General features: G+C 39.3%; 1 protein-coding gene across 1 annotated transcript in view; it reads left to right on the top strand.

Annotated features, from left to right (window-relative positions):
* The window catches only part of PAPSS1 (3'-phosphoadenosine 5'-phosphosulfate synthase 1), a 44837-nt gene that overhangs the window by 12679 nt on the left and 13315 nt on the right, over positions 1–18843 (top strand). The window contains exons 5-10 of the mRNA XM_054161645.1: positions 1862–1980; positions 6581–6694; positions 8413–8524; positions 12186–12391; positions 15273–15408; positions 16220–16488. Of these exons, the coding sequence (XP_054017620.1) occupies positions 1862–1980; positions 6581–6694; positions 8413–8524; positions 12186–12391; positions 15273–15408; positions 16220–16488 (956 nt within the window). The remainder of the gene's footprint in view (positions 1–1861; positions 1981–6580; positions 6695–8412; positions 8525–12185; positions 12392–15272; positions 15409–16219; positions 16489–18843) is intronic.

Here is an 18843-nt window from a genome sequence, read left to right as displayed (position 1 = left end):
GAAAAACCTTGAGAAGATTCCATGGTTTCTGCTGTGAGCTGTTACGATTCAGGATTAGTCTGTCTCCTTTTTGTGTCTGTTGACTAGTGAAAAAACAGCCTTATCCTCTCTGAAGTCTATAAAGAATTGCATTAATAAGAGTTACTAACTTCTTCAAAAAAAGTAAAACATGATCACTGTTCTGCTGTAAAGATCATTAAGAACACTTTTGAAGAGACTAATCTTTATTTTGAAATTAGGGTTTTGTGCTGGTACTTACGAAAATGAATTCCTGTCCCATGACTGGCCTCATGTAAAGGTTCAATTACCATCTGCAATAAAAAAAATTGCTTAAATATGTGATCACTGATTGCAAATATGGCCTCAAGCGCTGCTTTTCTCTGTGCTGTATTATAGTTTGCAGAGGTTGATGATGGCAGTTTTTACCTGTCTTAAGAAACAAAGCAATTTTAAAAGTAATTGCTTCCAGGAGTTCAGCTTTCAGATGCTGTAATGATGAACTTGCCATTAATAAAGAATGATATAAAATTCAAGAAATCTGAGACATACTAGAAGAGTGTTTGCTTGATACTTCTACTACTACTACTAAATGCATCATGTGAAGACCAAGAATAAATGAGGCTGAACTAAGTTTTGCTCAGAATCAAAACAAGATGTCATGAGAGAGCACAATATAATGATACAATTCTGTCCAGAATCCTTTATTTGTGCTGTAGAACTTCCTTACTATTTTGTTAATATTACAAACCTCATAATGGAATTGTGTTACTTTACAAGTGTCAGTGAGGTATACAGTGCCTCAGTAAACTACAAGTGGGTTTAGCAGTTGCTCTATCCTATGACCTATCTGATACATGAAGGAGGAAAGTTAAATGAACTTGCTTGTTCGCAAGGAATGTCAGCAACTCTTATCTTCTTTTTCTCTAACAGTGGTGAGGGGGCTCTTTCTTTTTCTCCTGTTCCTGCTCCTTCAGTAGTCAGATACTTAGTGTACAGTTTTTGGAGCAGATGCCAGCCTTTCTTTATCCCATGGGCTATTGTAGCAATTGCTCTTTTTCTTGGATGGGGTATTAAGCTACAAATTTAGAGAGTACTTGAAGTGAAAAACTCAAGGTTTAATAGTTGCAACTGTAGAGGGTGCAGATACTCAGTTGCTGATATTTTTGCTGCAGATCTGATTTGCAGGGTTTGCATACTTTGCCTTTGGGCTTCATTTTTTTTTGCCTTCTTGTTTATGCATGGTTAGTCAGAGTCTACTGTTTCAAAGCAAATTGCTGGCTAAGTAGGCCAGGGCAAACGTCACTTGTAGCTTTTACAATCTGTGACAATAGCTATAATAACTATAATACACACATGCCTTACATTAACAGATAAGATGAGTATTTTAACTAAACTAATATAACAGGTGTTGGAATTCTTTAGTCTTCAGAGTACTGCTTGTTGACAGAAGTGTAGATTTACATATATTGGTCATTCAACATCAGGCTGTGTATTCAAATAAACCAAAACAGCTAATAACACAAGACAGCTGATGGAGGACTCACTCTGGGTTGATGTGCATGGTTCTTCCAGTGCTCCTTTCTTTATTCACAGTATAAATCAAACAAATTCACCAGCAAAAATGTGCTATTTGTGGGCTGCAGTATACAGAACTTTGATGCAGTCATGTAGTAGGATTAGGAGATGCTCTGATAAAGAAACTGAAATTGTTAATTTCCTGAAGAAATCCTGTATTAAGAAACTGAAACTGTTGTTTTACTTGTTGTGTTGGTTTATACCTTGAAAATTCAGTGAACATTGTTACAATGGATTATTCTTTTGGAAAAAGTCACCTAAGATTTTTTTGTCTCATGTTCTGTAGGTTTTACTGGGATTGACTCTGAGTATGAAAAACCAGAAGCCCCAGAACTTGTGCTGAAAACAGATTCCTGTGATGTGAATGATTGTATACAACAAGTTGTGGAACTTCTTCAAGAAAGGGTGAGCAGAAATGCAGATATATTTTTAGTAACTTTTTTCAAAGCCTACAATCTGAATGTATGTACTGGGAAAAGCAAGGAGGTTTTAGAAGATAAAGGCTTATACATCTTTAAATTCTAGTTTTTAAAAGTTGTCCTATTTTGTGTTTCCTTTTTAAACCTAAATATTGCAACAACATTGATCTCCAAGTGGAAAAAAAAAGATTTGGACAAGTGGAAAATTAATTGATATTATCTCCACTTATAAAAAGTTGTTGCAGAACCAATGCTCAATGCTGACTTCAAATTGTTTGCTAACATTTCTGTGAGCCTGAAATTTTTCACTTTGTCTCTATAGTGTACAAATTAATATGTACTGCAGGTGTGAAGAGGTAGGGATGCGTATATATGGTAATTGGAGCTGGTTAAGTAGGCGAAGCTGTGGCTGTGTCTGGTTTCTCTTGTTTCCACTGTTTTTCTTGCACTAGTAAATGTGGTCCTGCAATTATGTAATGACCAGTTCAGGAAGCTGATCTTGACAGGGCTGACTTGAATTAATGCTTCATAGCTTCTGAAAAGGTAGGTCTCTTTCCTTGTTCATGCCTGAAATTTTCGCTATCCCTTTTGAAGCCTCCAGGCCTCCTCCTGTGGTCTAGTAAGTGGGTTCAGCTCATTGCCCAACCAAACAACTCTATAAATGTGTGTTGAGATAGGAATAGACCCATGTGTACACATACACATTTATTACACAAGAACTTAAAACATTATTCTTTTATAGGTAGTAGAATTACCTGGTTCTTAGAAATTTTTGCAATATTTGCAAAGAACTGTGAAACAGATTTCTCAGTCTTTTCCAGAAACATGTTCAGTCTTTTATGGAAGAAAAAGGGAGGTAACCACACAGAAGTAAGAGTAATATCAACTGTTGAATCTGTATTGTAAATGCAATATTTATTTCAAAGTTCTTTTTAGACACCTAGAATCCAAGGTACTGATGAGTGTCTTCTAGAGCTACTGAGTCATATGAAGAGTTTTTTGGGGTTTTTTCCCCCCTCCAGCTGCTTTCAGTACTTTTTCCTGGTTGTTCATTCAGAAGGGCTGTGTGCCTTTGAACTTGATGAGTTTAGAATAGAATAGAATAAACCAGGTTGGAAGAGACCTTCAAGATCATCGCGTCCAACCCATCAACCAATCCAACACCAGCCAAACAACTAACCCACGGCACCAAGCACCCCATCAAGTCACCTCCAGTGATGGTGACTCCACCACCTCCCCAGGCAGCCCATTCCAATGGGCAATCACTCTTTCTGTATAGAACTTTTTCCTAACATCCAGCCTGAACCTCCCCTGGTGCAGCCTGAGACTGTGTCCTCTTGTTCTGCTACTGGCTGCCTGGGAGAAGAGACCAACATCCGTCTGTCTACAACCTCCCTTCAGGTAGTTGTAGAGAGTAATAAGGTCACCCCTGAGTCTCCTCTTCTCCAGGTTTGTTTTTCAATCTGCTGCTATTTTCCATTGGAGTCAGAAAAGCATAGCACAGATGTTGGACTGGAAAGATTGCAGTATCTTCATTCTTGTTTTTCCTGTCAACAGATAGAGCTGATGTACCCCCTTGCACAAAGTTCTCATTTCCTTACTGTGGAATAAGTTCAGTATTTAGTCTGGAAAATATTTTCTGAAGTCATGGCTCAGGAATGTCACCTACATTGTTAAGCAAGGGTAAAAGGGCACAAGGAAATTATAAATATTATATTTATACTGTTACACAAAAGTTACAAACATACTGGTAAAGGCTTAAGCCTGAGTGAGCTGAAACCCAAACGACCTTTTAAACATTTAAAAAACCACACCTCAGTATCCAGCTTCTGTACCTCTCGCATCAATAAAACATTGATTTCTTCTCATGCTTAGAAAAGTAAGCGGAACTCTCTGCATTTTACATTATGGATTTCCTATTTTTGAGGTATATGTGCTTTGGTTGTGGTTGTTTTCTTCTGGAAATGCATTACAAGATATCATGGGAATAGGTTGCAGTAGCTTAAAAACTGTGTAGAATTTTGATGGTGTTATTTACATTGTTTTTCTTTGTATTTCTCTTGCTTTCTTATCCTATTTTTAACTTCCGTATTCTGGGAAATGGCACAATGTTTTGGTTCCAAGCCAAGAAGTTAATTGCAGAGACTCAGGTTAGGCCATGATCAGCCAGTTAGACCTGCTGACTGATAGGTTTGTCATGACTATTTCTTAGGTATATTTTAGTCAAAATTATTTAGGTTGATGTAGATGTACTATGTAAGCTAAAGGTGGCTTATGTTGACCAAACCAAATATGTTTAAGGGTGTTTTTACACATTTGGAAGAAACAACAGTGAATGGCTGGGATCAGAAAGTCCTCTTGTCACAAAAGAAAGTTTCCATGGCTCAGGTGAATTTAAAATGTGACAGAACACAACTGATGGGCAGAAAGAGGCCCTCAGACCAGAAAAATCTTCTCTCTCTGTTAGGATGGTGGCTGTCATTCAGTAATGCAAATTGGCTGTCACTTGTGAATGCCCATCTACTAGGAACTTGCCCTTTCCATATAGACTGTTGAGAATAAGACATCATCAGCAGAGAACCTCCCACTGCAGCCTGAGTTGGCACATTGCTATAAAGCATCTAGTTAATTTTTTTTCCACTTTGCTGTTACATGAATACCTAGAGAAATAATATATGTTGAAGAATACTGTGTATCTTCTTGTTTGCCTAAATGAACCTTTGAGTGGAGTTACTACCTTAAATTGGTCACTAGATGGCTTGCTAGCCTAGCATTTTCCTAAAATTCATACAGTTTAAAGACCTATGGATCCCTCTTGCTGTTTCTTAAAAAGAATCTAAGATGTTTTAAATACCATTTTTATGGCTGCAAAGGAGACCAGATTTACTAATTCTACACATTCTCTAAATGTCTGACTAGATTGTTGCTAGAACTGTCTTCAGGCTGCTCACATCCTCATAATGAGGTAGGTTAACAGGAGCTGTATTGGGAAACCTTTTTCTCCATCATTTTGCACATTAGTGGGGCACTCAAAACAGGATAATATTTGAAAAGACCTTTTTAATAGGCACATTATTTTAAGCTTTTGATAGTTTGTAAAATTAGGACAGTCTATCACGGTAATGAACTATAGTCAAGAGAGTAATCTTCTGCCGGGCAGCATAATGTGTACTTATTGTTACTCTCTGCTCGCAGGCTCTGCTGTTCATTACAGCAGGTGATACCTTCATTTGATTCTGGGCTAATTGCTGTGGCAGAGGCTAATGCAGCAATCCTGGGCTGTAATGCTGCTGCTCAGGCAGAGCAAATAGAAGGCAGGTTTTGCCTAACTTCATTTCTAATAAAATCAGATTTGCAAATGGTGTCTGACAGGTAATGGACTGAGATTTCATTGTAAAACACTATTTCTATTCCTTTTATTTGCCTTTGGAGATACGAATTATGTAACAGCCAGAGAGACATGCCAGTCTTTTTACTCTGACAGGCGTTTTATCTACTGTTTGCTTTCATCATCCCACTCCCTCAGTTTTACTTTCCATGGAGGTAGTGCCTAATGTCTGGTAAATGCTTGACTAAATGCTTAAAAATGCTTGAGCAAACTTTCCACTTCCTGCAGTCATACCTGTTTACTCTGGGCTGCTTATACTGGAAAAATAAAGATGGTTTCTTTGTTCCTGTTATGGGTCTGTATATGCTTTGCTGTAAGGGTCAGCTTTTTTTCTCAAAAACTAAAGCTCTATTTTAAAAAACTTTCCAGAACTCTGGAAAATGTGCTTGAAGAAGAACTGTCAGCTCCTTTTCACTGATTTTCTTGCTGCTGGGTATTACTGGAACATTTGATTGAGTTTGGATTATTTTATCCACTGTCAGAGACTCTTTAAAGTTTTATCATGATGGGCTTCTGACTGTTTTAGTTAACATTTTTTATATTTATATTCATATCTTATGAAAATTTTAAAAGTTAAATCTTGAGCATCATGGAGAATATCTTGTTTAAAATGTATGAAGAAAACTTGATTTTTTTTTTTAAAAAAAAAAATCTGATACATTTAAATGTTTTAGGTGTTAGGATATGGATTAGAGCACTGGTGTTATGTTGTTAGTGGCAGCTAGTACATTGAATTTGTAGCTCTGTATGAATCATTTCCAGTTGTGAGAGAGAGGTTTTAGATCACCGTGTTACCACTTCTAATTTATGTTTTATATTGAACGACTTAAATTCAGAAATGATGAGTCTCTAAAACTTTTTTTTTAACTTCTTTAGCATGTATAAAAGCATAAAGTCTTTCTTTCTGCTGTAGAAGTTATAAAAAATTTAATTCAGTAGCTAAATATTTACTAGATAAATGTTATATGGGGTACAAACCACGTCAGAATGTTGCACTTGAGTAGCTTGAGCCAGTACTTGGTTATCATTGTATCCTAATCTTGGGACGGTGTTGGTTTTTAAACTAGTAAAGATTACTTAATGAATAAACTCTTGCTACAGAGTAATGTGCTATCAGAATTTTACTTCTTGACCCACATGTTCAGTGTCCAAGAGCATTCTGAGCAAACATTAAGTTCTTTTTATTCCTTTTATACAGGACATTGTACCCGTGGATGCCTCTTATGAAGTGAAAGAGCTTTATGTGCCAGAAAACAAGCTACAGTTGGCCAAATCTGATGCTGAGACTCTGTTAACTTTGGAAATAAATAAGGTACTGTGTGTTCATTGTCTTATTGCTGAAGTTGAAAGATAGCTTAGCAGAAGTACATATAATCTAACTACCTGTGCTAGTTACAGAATGTGTCTTGATATAATTTCCCCCTGTTTTCATGAGAGAAATCAGAATATCTGTGTTTTGTTTGATCACTTAGTAGATAACAATTGAATCTTTGTAAGTTCATAAATGATGTTTGTTGTAGTGTTACTTAGTTTATCTCAGGAAAACTGGAGGTTAAATATACAGTGATTTCCTTCCCTATCTTCCTCACATGCTGCCATCCATGGACTAAACCATGCCTGGTGTGTCTTGTATGAGTAGTTATTTCTGCAAGAATTAGTAATTAATTTTTTTAGTTTATACCCAAAGTATTGTATTTTCAATTGCAGTAACTTAGAAATATAGTGGAAATTAGTTTCTGCTTCTTGATTCTCTTTGTTGGTAACTTTCAGCTGAATGATAGTGACCTTGTATACTTGGATCAAAGAGCTTCAAACTGAAGTCTACAGAGAAATGCTCAGATCTACTTTACTATTTGATTGGTTTGGGTTTTTTTATGATTGGAACATACATGCCAGGTGTCTGGCTTCCAGCAGAGAACATGTGGAAAAGCATGGATCAGCTTGATCAACTCTCTTCTTATTTTAGTTAAGCACATTGTTTTGCAACTCAGATGAATTAGACAAAGCTACTTCTGGCTGTGTTTCTGTTCTGCCACATCTTCTTTTTGTGAAGAACTAGGGCTAAACAGAGATACAATGCATGAGTGTTTTCACTGGGTTTTTGTCAGTATTAATGGAACTTAAAGCTAAGCATTTGATCTGGGAGCTAAGTTCAGAGTTGTACTCTGAAGAACAACTGCAGTGAGTAACTTGACTTTGAAGGAGTGAGACAACATACTAAGCAGCAAATTAAATAGTTTTAAAATCTATCTAGCCTCCTACTGCCTAGCCTACTAGGATTTTAATACTGCCTTTTGCAGTATCTTGCATTTTCACATATGAATTTGTAAAGCTATTAATTGTGTTGAGGAGGAATATATATTTAAGGTCACCGTTACTGACTTTGTGTAGTTTCCCGTTCTAAATTGCTCCCTATCTAGAAAAACAAATCCTTTTATCCTCCCCTCCACCCACAACCAGTGGATTGTTAATTATCAAGTAAGCATATAACATAAGTTTAGGAAGAATATGTGGTGTTCTTGCCTAAGCATAAATTAAACAGTGAAATACAATTAGTCATGCTCTTTGCAAAAGAGCCTCACACATGCAAAGCCTGTCCTTCTCAAAGACTTGACCAAGTCTTAGTAATGCAGAAATAATAGAGGCCACACACTAAGTCAGTGTGACTGCTTTTAAGAGCTAAGGAAGGAAATTCCCTGTGAGCAGATACCTCTTAAACTAGAATAAGTCAGTACTAGTCCTGAGAGGATTGTACTTCTGGATTGCCTCATTAGACTCTGCAACAAAAATTTTCTTTCTAATCTAAGATTAGACCTCTTAATATTCATCCCTCTAATTCCAATGTTTTTGTGCTAATGGTTTATCTAGTATAAGGACTGGCATATAATCACAAATGTGAAATGAGGATTAAATGCGATTCAGAGTTGTAGAACTGAGAAACAGCTATACCGTGCTATGATTAATAACTTCATGTCAGTCATTAACAACAACTTTTATCTGCTCTATGTCTATTTCCCCTTTCTTTACAAGGTGGATATGCAGTGGGTGCAAGTCCTAGCAGAAGGTTGGGCAACACCTCTGAACGGCTTTATGAGAGAGAGGGAATACCTGCAGTGCCTTCACTTTGACTGTCTCCTTGATGGTAGAGTAAAACCTTTTGTGAAACTGAGCAAATTAATCCTACTTCTGGAACATTGCTGATGCTTTGCTACTTAGTGGTGGTGTGGTGACACATTATCAGGCTTGTGCACAACCTGGGGTATTATAATCAACAGTTTTAAACTGCACTAGTTTATTTTTTTTTTATACCTGCCATTGTGTTAAGAGTTTGAATGTCTTTGTTCCTTTATAAATTATGGTTTTCAAATATTTCTTTTTAAAAAAACATGTAAACCTAAAAGCCATATTTCTAATATGTTTAGAAGAAATCAATTTTAGAATTTGGAATTATGTTTTAATTGCAGTTTAGTTCTGTCTGCCTACAGATTTGTTCTGTAATGCTAATGAAAGAAAGGACAACAAATGACTAGAGTGCTGGAGCTATTGAATAGAATAGAATTAACCAGGTTGGAAGAGACCTTTGAGATCATTGAGTTCAACCTATCATCCAATACCATCTAATCAACTAAACCATGGCCCCAAGTGCCCCGTCCAGTCTCTTCCTAAACACCTCCAGTGCTGGTGACTCTACCACCTCCCTGGGCAGCACATTCCAATGGCCAATCACTCTTTCTGAGAAGAACTTCTTCCTAACATCCAGCCTAAACCTCCCCTGGTGCAGCTTGAGCTTGACACTTGAACGTGTCCAGAGAAGGGCAACAAGGCTGGTGAGAGGCCTTGAGCACAAGCCCTGTGAGGAGAGGCTGAAGGAGCTGGGATTGTTTAGCCTGGAGAAGAGGAGGCTCAGGGGTGACCTCATTGCCCTCTACAACTACCTGAAAGGTGGTTGTTGCCAGGAAGGGGTTGGTCTCTTCTCTCTAGCAACCAACACCAGAACAAGGGGATACAGTCTCAAGCTGCGCGAGGGGAATTTTAGGCTTGAGGTGAGGAGAAAGTTCTTCACCAAGAGAGTCATTAGTCATTGGAATGGGCTGCCTGGGGAGGTGGTGGAGTCACCATCCCTGGAGGTGTTCAAGAGGAGATTGGACGTGGCACTTGGTGCCATAGTCTAATCATGAGGTCTGTGGTGATAGGTTGGACTCGATGATCCTCGAGGTCTCTTCCAACCTTGGCGACACTGTGATACTGTGTGTCCTCTTGTTCTGTTGCTGGTTGCTTGGGAGAAGACACCAACCCCCACCTGGCTACAACCTCCCTTCAGGTAGAGAGCAATAAGGTCTCCCCTGAGCTTCCTCTTCTCCAGGCTAAGCAAACCCAGCTCCCTCAGCCTCTCCTCACAGGGCTTGTGCTCCAAACCCCTCACCAGCTTTGTTGCCCTTCTCTGGACATGTTCCAGCAAGTCAACATCTTTCCTAAACTGAGGAAGTATACAAATATGAAATCAGAGTCTCAGGAGGTGGTTTGAGTATGGACAATTGTCACACATAATTCAATTACTATGACTTAGTAAATATCTTGTGGTGGTTTAAACAAATATGTTATTATTTTGCTTCACCAGCTGGCTAAGTCAACACGTGATAATGTCCTCAGGTTTTGGAATTTGATTGTGATCCTTTGTCATTTTTCATATATTCCTCTTTGAAGGATTTATTGTAAGGTGGTGTTTTATGTGTGGCTTTTTTTTTTTTTAAATTATTATTTGTTTGGGTTTTGTTTGTTTCTTTTCTTTTCCTCTATGTCAAAGAGAGATAAAAGAAACTTCTGTCGCCCTACTTCCTTCTGCATTGGTCGTCTTTTTCCTTAAACAGCAGGGTAAAAAAAGTCACCTGTCTTTCAATGATATAGACATGTGTGGTCTCTCTTATGTTTTCTAGTTCCCTTTTCTGTAAGTTTCTCCAATAGTAGACTTGGCAACATAATGCTACCCTGTTAGTTTGTAGTATCTAAAATTTGCAGTATAATTTTGGATCGCTGGTTCTGTTTTAATTGAATATACCATCTGTGTATACATTCAGGTGAAAAGTACCCTGCAGATGGCATGCTATGCATTCAACTGCTCAAATAGCTTGTAGCTCCTCAGTCTGTCCTGTACTCTGCTGTAAATCAGAATTTGTATGAGGATTTTAAGACTTTGTGTGAGTTTTTCATATGTGGCAATATTACAAGTTTACAATTGTTTTTATTATCATATTTACTGTAAAAAAAAAAGTAATGAAAAATAACAAATATTGATTATTGATGGAAACAATTTTCAGACCTATGGTTAAACGAAACAGTTACGTTCCTCTAGATGCTATTTCAGACCTATGGTTAAATGAAACAGTCATGTTCCTCTAGATGCTATGATCTTTTGTGTTCTTAGATACCTACTGCAAAATTCATGTATGAGAAACTTTTTGGAAAAATGTGTTTGGTTTAAAGCTGCTTTGCTGCTTGTGGTAGTGGCAACAGTTAAGTTCCTCCCTTCTTGGTGTGTTAGCTCTGGAGTCTCACAGCAGCAGTCATTTTCCAGGGGGTTGATTTGGAAGAGAGGGATGCTGTTTAATACATGCAATGCAACTCATCCTTTGGGCTCTGAAGGCAATGTTCCTCCTGACTGACTTCTACATTATGGAGATCAGTGCAGGTGTGTTGAAATCTCACTTTAAAGCTTGGTACCGGAAATAATCTCCAGCTGACACTGAGCTCATCTGTGACTTAACAAACTCATTCCAGTACCTTGCCTCATTTGTCCACATGTCAGAGATACTGCAAATTTATTATTGGTCACTGGCAAAATTTTAAGAATCAACAGAGTTGAGATGCCTTTTCATTTTGAGATATTTATTTACTTGGCAAAGTAAGAGGATTTTTATATTATCAAGTTAGGGATGGTCAATTGTTGCCAAGCCCAATTATAAGGCCTGTTGCTTTAAAAATAACTCTGAACACTAAGACTGAACTTAGGAGATGCACAGCATGCTTTTGATTCTGCATTAGGAAGGAAAAAGGGAACTTACTTTTCTTTTAAACTTTTCATCCAGCTTCATAATTTATAACTTCCTACCACACTTCAGGTAAAATTGAGAGAAGGTTTATAAAAAAAGTGTTGCTCCAATAACAGGGAAATCAGCCTAACTGAGTCTTGGCTCCACTACAGCCAATAGCAAAACCCCCACTGACTTGAAGGGGCACAGTGACTTTTCTCCTGGAGACCACCCAAAAGTTTTGTACTCTTTCAGTCAGCTTATTAGAATTCAAGCCTTTGTATGAGACTTCCAGTGTTTACTCCAGTGGGTTGCTCAAATCCTGTAGTCAAGAAAAACAAGGCTTCCAGCAACTAGCAGTGAAGTAAGTGCTTAAAAATGAGGACCACACATAATCTTAAAATTTGGATGTGTTGTTTTAGTTCTAGAAGTAGCTGGTGAGCCTTCAGCTGAACAAACTCTGTAAAATGTCTGCCTGACTTAACAGTTCTGTTCTCAACTGTGTATGCTGAAATCTGAACAGTTCCCAGTAAACAACAAAAGTCACTTTTTGAAGTAGTTGAGTTATATATGGTATCTGCTTGGATACATTTGCTCACTTCTATTGCATCAAACTTTTACTTATGGACTGAAAGTATGGCTACTGAGAATGCTATTTTGTTTTTACACATTATCTACTCCAGTAGCTATGTTGCCTAATATTTTATCTGTTTAAAAATGTCACTTTGTGTATTTCAGTGTGCTATATAGCTTCTTTTTATTTTCTTTGCTCTGCAGGGGGAGTTATTAATCTGTCAGTGCCTATAGTGCTAACAGCTACTCAAGAAGACAAAGACAGGCTGGATGGGTGTACAGCAATTGCACTAGTGTATGAAGGGCACCGCGTGGCCATTCTCCGTAATCCTGAATTCTATGAGCATAGGAAAGAAGAGCGCTGTGCTAGGCAGTGGGGAACAACATGCAAGGAACATCCCTACATCAAGGTGAGTTTTTAAAAGTGGAAGGTCTAGTTTTATTAGCTGTACTGTTGGTGGAACAACAAATTAAGTGATGGTTGCTGTGACTGATGTATTTCAACAGCAAAACTACTTTGAGAACTAATTAGAATAGAATAGAATAAACCAGGTTGGAAGAAACCTTCAAGATCTTCGTGTCCAACCTATTATCCAACAACACCTAATCAACTAAACCATGCAACCAAGCACCCTATCAAGTCTCCTCCTAAACACCTCCAATGATGGTGACTCCACCACCTCCCCGGGCAGCCCATTCCAATGGGCAATCACTCTCTCTGTGCAGAATTTCTTCCTAACCTCCAGCCTAAACCTCCCCTGGTTGCAGCTTGAGACTGTGTTAAAACATTGGAGCAGAAACAGAGGTGATTTTTTGTTGTTGTTGTCATCGTTCTGTGCAGCTGTGGAGTCATCTGCAATTAATGTAAAAATCTAATGTCAGTAAGTACACATGAAATGAATTTAGAATGGACTGTAGAATCTGTGCTGCGGAAGAGGGAACTTTGCCCTGTAGTGTGCCTAGGAAACATGTCCCTCTATATAGCCAGATGGATCATCAAAGCTCCCTAATCAGCAGATAAATGCATTGTGATGTCAAGAAAACTTCTGTTCTGCCTGCATGTGGAGCACTTGAAAACTGCCTGGGTTTGATGCTTTTGAAGTAGGCCCTGTTCTTGAAGAGTTCATCATTTAACTCTCTGGGGAGCTATTTCCCATCCGTTATTGTCCAGGATGTTTTATTGTCTTGACCTTATGTATATGTCATACTAAAATATTGTAATTGTAGCATGCATATAGCAATGCTGTCTTTGGTTTTGCAAGCTGATGTAAATGTTTCATTTTAGCTCTTCAGAGCCAAAATAAGTTTTGTTTCTTATTTGTCTCTCAAGCAAGCCTCAGCATACCCTTAAAAAGGGAAAACCTGTGTGTTCTAAAAGTATCTGTATGGCTGTCAAACATGTGGAACTATGATTTTTTTTTTTTTTTAAGATTCTTTGTTATTGTGTAATTATTAATGTGTAATGGCATCCTTTTACTGACTGAAGCTGTATGCAGGAGTATAGCTGAAAAAGGACATCTACTGCTAGATGCAAGTAAGAGTTCTGGAAAAATTTGAAAGCTCTCAGTGTGTTCTGTGCTAATGAATATAAGATTATCCCTTGACTGAAAACTTACCACAATCTTAAGAAATTCCACAAATATTGTGCAGAAAAGATTTAATGACTTCTTATAATGCATTAGCAATTACAATACGACCAGGCCAAAGCCAATGGAGAAGATGAGGAACTATGTGCTTATGTCTGTAGGGAGGTGTATAGTAATGCCATGACAGTGTAAGAATGTGCTTTGGATATCTAGGAGTTGCTGTAGCACGGAATTTTCATGTCATCTTATCTCTGTCACATCTTACTATCGCCTTGGTTAGATGTTAGTCTGGCATTTTCTTTGGAATTGGGGTGGTGACTAGCATCATTTAATCCCAGTAGATCCTCTGTCTCAAAGCAAAAATAAATTGAAAACTCTACACTTAATTTTGCTATCTTGACTTGTCGGTTTAGTGTGTAATGTCATGTTATGTCAACAATGATTATCATCTTTAAACTACATGAGACAAAAAAATTATCAGAAATGTGCATAGAACTTAGAAGCTTTTTGCAGTTCTGTCATCAAAAGGAAATGCATTCCCAGAAATGAACACATTCCAAGTGATTGCAAAGACCTTTGCTAAAGTATGTGAAGCAACTTGCTATGATTATTTTTTGATAAAGGGTGAGGTAATATTTGAAGATACTAGAAGGATTCTAGTGAGTGTACAAGGTATGTTGCCTTGGTAAAGTGCTAATCCAAAAGTTATTCTACTTCAAAGATTCTGATTTTATTTGCAAATCGAAGTGGATGAGTAGTTAACCAGAACTGTTCTGTTTGCTGACCAGATTGCAAAGGGGAGGGTGATACTGGAACTGTGTTTGTTTTGCCTGTAAAGTGTGCAACTTCATTGTACTTAATACATTAGACTTTCCAGCCATTATCTCTTTTTGTCATGTACTCATACTAGTTAAGAATAGTGTCTACTTGGAATTCTGTATGCTAAAAGAATTCTCTATTGTGACAGAAAGGCATATGCCCACTGGAGATCTGTGCATCTCTGTTGCACCATGTATAACATCTGGACAATGTTCCAGATTGTTGTTTTGTTTTCTGTAACATTGATGCTTGACTTGACTATCAAATAAGATTAATCTGGGTTAGTCCACGCCTTGAGTACTGTGTCCAATTCTGGGCCCCTCAGTTTAAGAAGGACATTGAGACACTTGAATGTGTCCAGAGAAGGGTGACAAGGCTGGTGAGAGGCCTTGAGCACAAGCCCAATGAGGAGAGGCTGAGGGAGCTGGGATTGTTGAGCCTGGAGAAGAGGAGGCTCAGGGGAGACCTTATTGCTCTCTACAACTACCTGAAGGGTGGTGGTAGCCAGGAGGGAGTTGGTCTCTTCTCTCAAGCAACCAGCACCAGAACAAGAGGACACAGTCTCAAGCTGTGCCAGGAGAAGTTTAGGCTCGAGGTGAGGAGAAAGTTCTTCACAGAGAGAGTCGTTAGCCATTGGAATGGGCTGCTGAGGGAGGTGGTGGAGTCACCATCCCTGGAGGTGTTCAAGAGGAGATTGGACGTGGCACTTGGTGCCATGGTTTACTCATGGGGTCTGTGGTGACAGGTTGGACTTGATGATCTTTGAGGTCTCTTCCAACCTTGGTGATTCTGTGATTCTGTAAAGCTGTGGCCCCATTGCAACACTTAATATGCTCAGGAGAAGCCAACAGCCAACCCTAATAAGAATTTTTCTTTCTTTTCTTAGATGGTTATGGAGCAAGGGAACTGGCTTGTAGGTGGAGATCTACAGGTCCTTGATCGTATTTATTGGAATGATGGACTAGATCAATACCGTCTCACTCCAACTGAGCTAAGGCAGAAATTCAAGGATATGAATGCTGGTGAATAAATTACTCTTGTTCTGTTTCTTCCTGCAAGGATTTGTTGCCTGCTGCCTCAATACAATAGAGGCTAGCATTTTTTTAGGATGAAGAGTTTGAATTCTCTCTGAGGTGCCATTCTTGATATTAATTTTTAGCCATTGCATTACCTAAGTGCACAAGAGAAGCTGATAATGCCTAAAGTTCTGAATTTTATCTTTTCATCCACACTAGGGATATTACTAATTAAAGAAAATATAATGTTAAAATGTGGCAGAATAGTCAGCTAAAACCTAGGTGCATGGCTGAATGCTGAGCTTTCAGTGCTATTCTGGTTTTAAATCTGTTCCATGCTGCTTCTGGAGTGCAGAGCTCCTGATGGCAGTATGCAAGTAGACTGGTGCAAAGTGAAATGTATTGCAGTTAAAAATTGTGAGCTAAATGCTCGCTTTGTAGGGCACAAAAAGAGCAAAAGAACAAAAGAGCTTTTTATCACTAAAATGGTTGTGTTAGGCAAATAAATGAGAGGCTGAGTCATGTCATAAAGCTGCATGTCAGGTGCCTTTATGACAGGTAGTGTAATTTGTTTTCCTTTTATATTTAGCTTAGACATAAGGAAGAAATTCTTCACCATGAGGGTGATGAGGCAATGGTTATAAAGATTTTATAATAATCCATAATCCTTTAATGACCTGTGATGGCTACTGTTATACTTGTTCAATAGAATTCAGGAAAAGCTTGTACTGTTTGAAGCTTGTTTTCCTATGGTCACACAACTCCTGATAAGATAACTTACTTCCCATATATCTTTATTTCTATTTTTTTCCCATAGATGCTGTCTTTGCGTTCCAGTTACGCAACCCAGTGCACAATGGGCATGCTCTTTTAATGCAGGATACTCATAAACAGCTGTTGGAACGTGGCTACAGGCGCCCTGTTTTACTCTTGCACCCACTTGGAGGCTGGACAAAGGAGGATGATGTTCCTCTCATGTGGCGCATGAAGCAACATGCTGCAGTACTGGAGGAGGGAGTCTTGAATCCTGAAACAACAGTGGTGGCTATATTCCCTTCCCCCATGATGTATGCTGGACCAACTGAGGTAAATTTGGAAGGGCAGGTCCTGCCTCTGACTAACTTGATCTCCGTCTATGATCAGCTGACCTGCATGGTGGATGTGGGGCAGGCTGTGGATGTAGTCTACCTGGACTTCAGCAAACCCTTTGATATCATCCCCCACAGCAAACTCCTGACCAAGCTGTCAGCCCATGGCTTGGACCACAGCACTCTGTGCTGGGTTAGGAACTGGCTGGAGGGCTGAGCCCAGGGAGTGATGGTACATGGTGCCACATCCACCTGATGGCCAGTCACTAGTGGTGTCCCCCAGGGATCAGTGCTAGGCCCCATGCTCTTTAATATCTTTATTGATGATCTGGATGAGGGCATTGAGTCCATCATCAGTAAATTTGCTGATGACACCAAGCTGGGGACAGGAGTTGATCTGCTGGAGAGTAGAGAGGCTTTGCAGAGGGACCTCAACAGGCTGGACAGATGGGCAGAGTCCAACGGCATGAGATTTAACACATCCAAGTGCCGGGTTCTGCACATTGGCCACAACAACCCCATGCAGAGCTACAGGCTGGGGTCAGAGTGGCTGGAGAGCAGTCAGGCAGAGAGGGACCTCGAGTACTGTGTCCAGTTCTGGGCCCCTCAGTTTAGGAAAGATGTTGACTTTCTGGAACATGTCCAGAGAAGGACAACAAAGCTGGGGAGGGGTTTGGAGCACAAGCCCTATGAGGAGAGGATGAGGGATTGCTTAACCTGGAGAAGAGGAAGCTCAGGGCAGACCTTATTGCTTTCTACGACTACCTGAAGGAGGTTGTAGCCAGGTGGGGGTTGGTCTCCCAGGCAACCAGCACCGGAACAAGAAGACACAGTCTAAGCTGCCCCAGGGGAGGTTTAGGCTGGATGTTAGGAAGAAGTTCTTCATAGAAAGAGTGATTGCCCATTGGAATGGGCTGCCCAGGGAGGTGGTGGAGTCACGATCACTGGAGGTGTTTAGGAAGAGGCTGGATGGGTGCTTGGTGCCATGGTTTAGTTGATTAGATGGTGTTGGATGATAGGTTGGACGCGATGATCTCAAAGGTCTCTTCCAACCTGCTTAGTTTATTCTGTTCTTCAAATACATCAAGAGTTTAAAACAAAATCTTTTTTGATAGTGCACTGAAATATTTCATGCTCTGCCTGGTCTGTGCGTGTTGTATTTTTTTAAAATGTGGAGAGGAAACTGATTTTCCTTGGGAAACCAAGGCTCCCTCTCTCATCTACCAAAACATGTTTCTGTGAAGAATCATTGAATCATTGAATCAACCAGATTGGAAGAGACCTCAGAGATCATCAAGTCCAACCTATCACCTAACACCTCAAGACTAATTAAACCATGGCACCAAGTGCCACACCCAGTCCTTTTTTGATCACCTCCAGGGATGGTGACTCCACCACCTCCCTGGGCAGCACATTCCAATGGCTAACGACTCTCTCTGTGAAGAACTTTCTCCTCACCTCGAGCCTAAACTTCCCCTGGCACAGCTTGAGACTGTGTCCTCTAGTTCTGCTGCTGGTTGCCTGGGAGAAGAGGCCAACCCCCTCCTGGCTACAACCTCCTTTCAGGTAGTTGTAGAGAGCAATAAGAAACTTCTATATTGGAGGATTTTGGGGAAATGCTGTGAGACAATATTGTGTTTATATGCTCCTTTCTTTAGATTTATAATTGTGTTAGGGAATTCATCCTTCCTCCTTTACACAGTCTTTTTCAGAGAATTATAAGATCTGGTAACGTACCAACCATTCATATCCTGAATGTCATGATACTTTACTTTTGTGATTGTTAAGGAAAAAGCTTGTGTTAGGAGGGCTATACACAAATTTGGGGGGGGGGGGGAAAGGCTTTGTTTATTTTTTGGCAAACTTAATTCAGAGAGAATTGTTTCAAGACTTTTGTAAGAAAAAATTCTTTGGCAACACTTTATTTAGAAGCCAGGTCTCGGGTTGGAATCCCTAGAGGTTTGTGGGAAGCAGCAGAGAGAATAAATGCTCTCACTTAAGGACAATTCCTTTAGGGAATATTGGTTCTCCATCTCATTACTTCTTTCTCTCTTTTTTTTTTTCCTGTTGTGGTTTTGATTTGGTTGTTGGTTTAGTTCTTTCCTCCCTGAGTCACAGGAAGTTCAAATTCTGACCAGGTTCAAGAGGTTATGTCTGTGGCTAGCTTTTTAATAGATAGGAGATCTCAGCAGTGGTATTAAATTAGACAGGTGTCACTTATTTTCTGCTGGCTAATTGACTGATCAAGCTTGTACTGCCTTTGAGCACTATAGTCCAGATCTAGTTGAGGTGTGTGAGTTACTGTTGGGAATTTTGGACTCTTCCCCGTAGACCTTCAGTGAGAATCAACAGA

Source organism: Dryobates pubescens, chromosome 1 (genome assembly GCF_014839835.1).
Source record: "Dryobates pubescens isolate bDryPub1 chromosome 1, bDryPub1.pri, whole genome shotgun sequence".
NCBI lineage: Eukaryota > Metazoa > Chordata > Aves > Piciformes > Picidae > Dryobates > Dryobates pubescens.
Note: the sequence above shows the minus strand (reverse complement) of the source record. Positions and strands in the feature narration are given on the sequence as shown.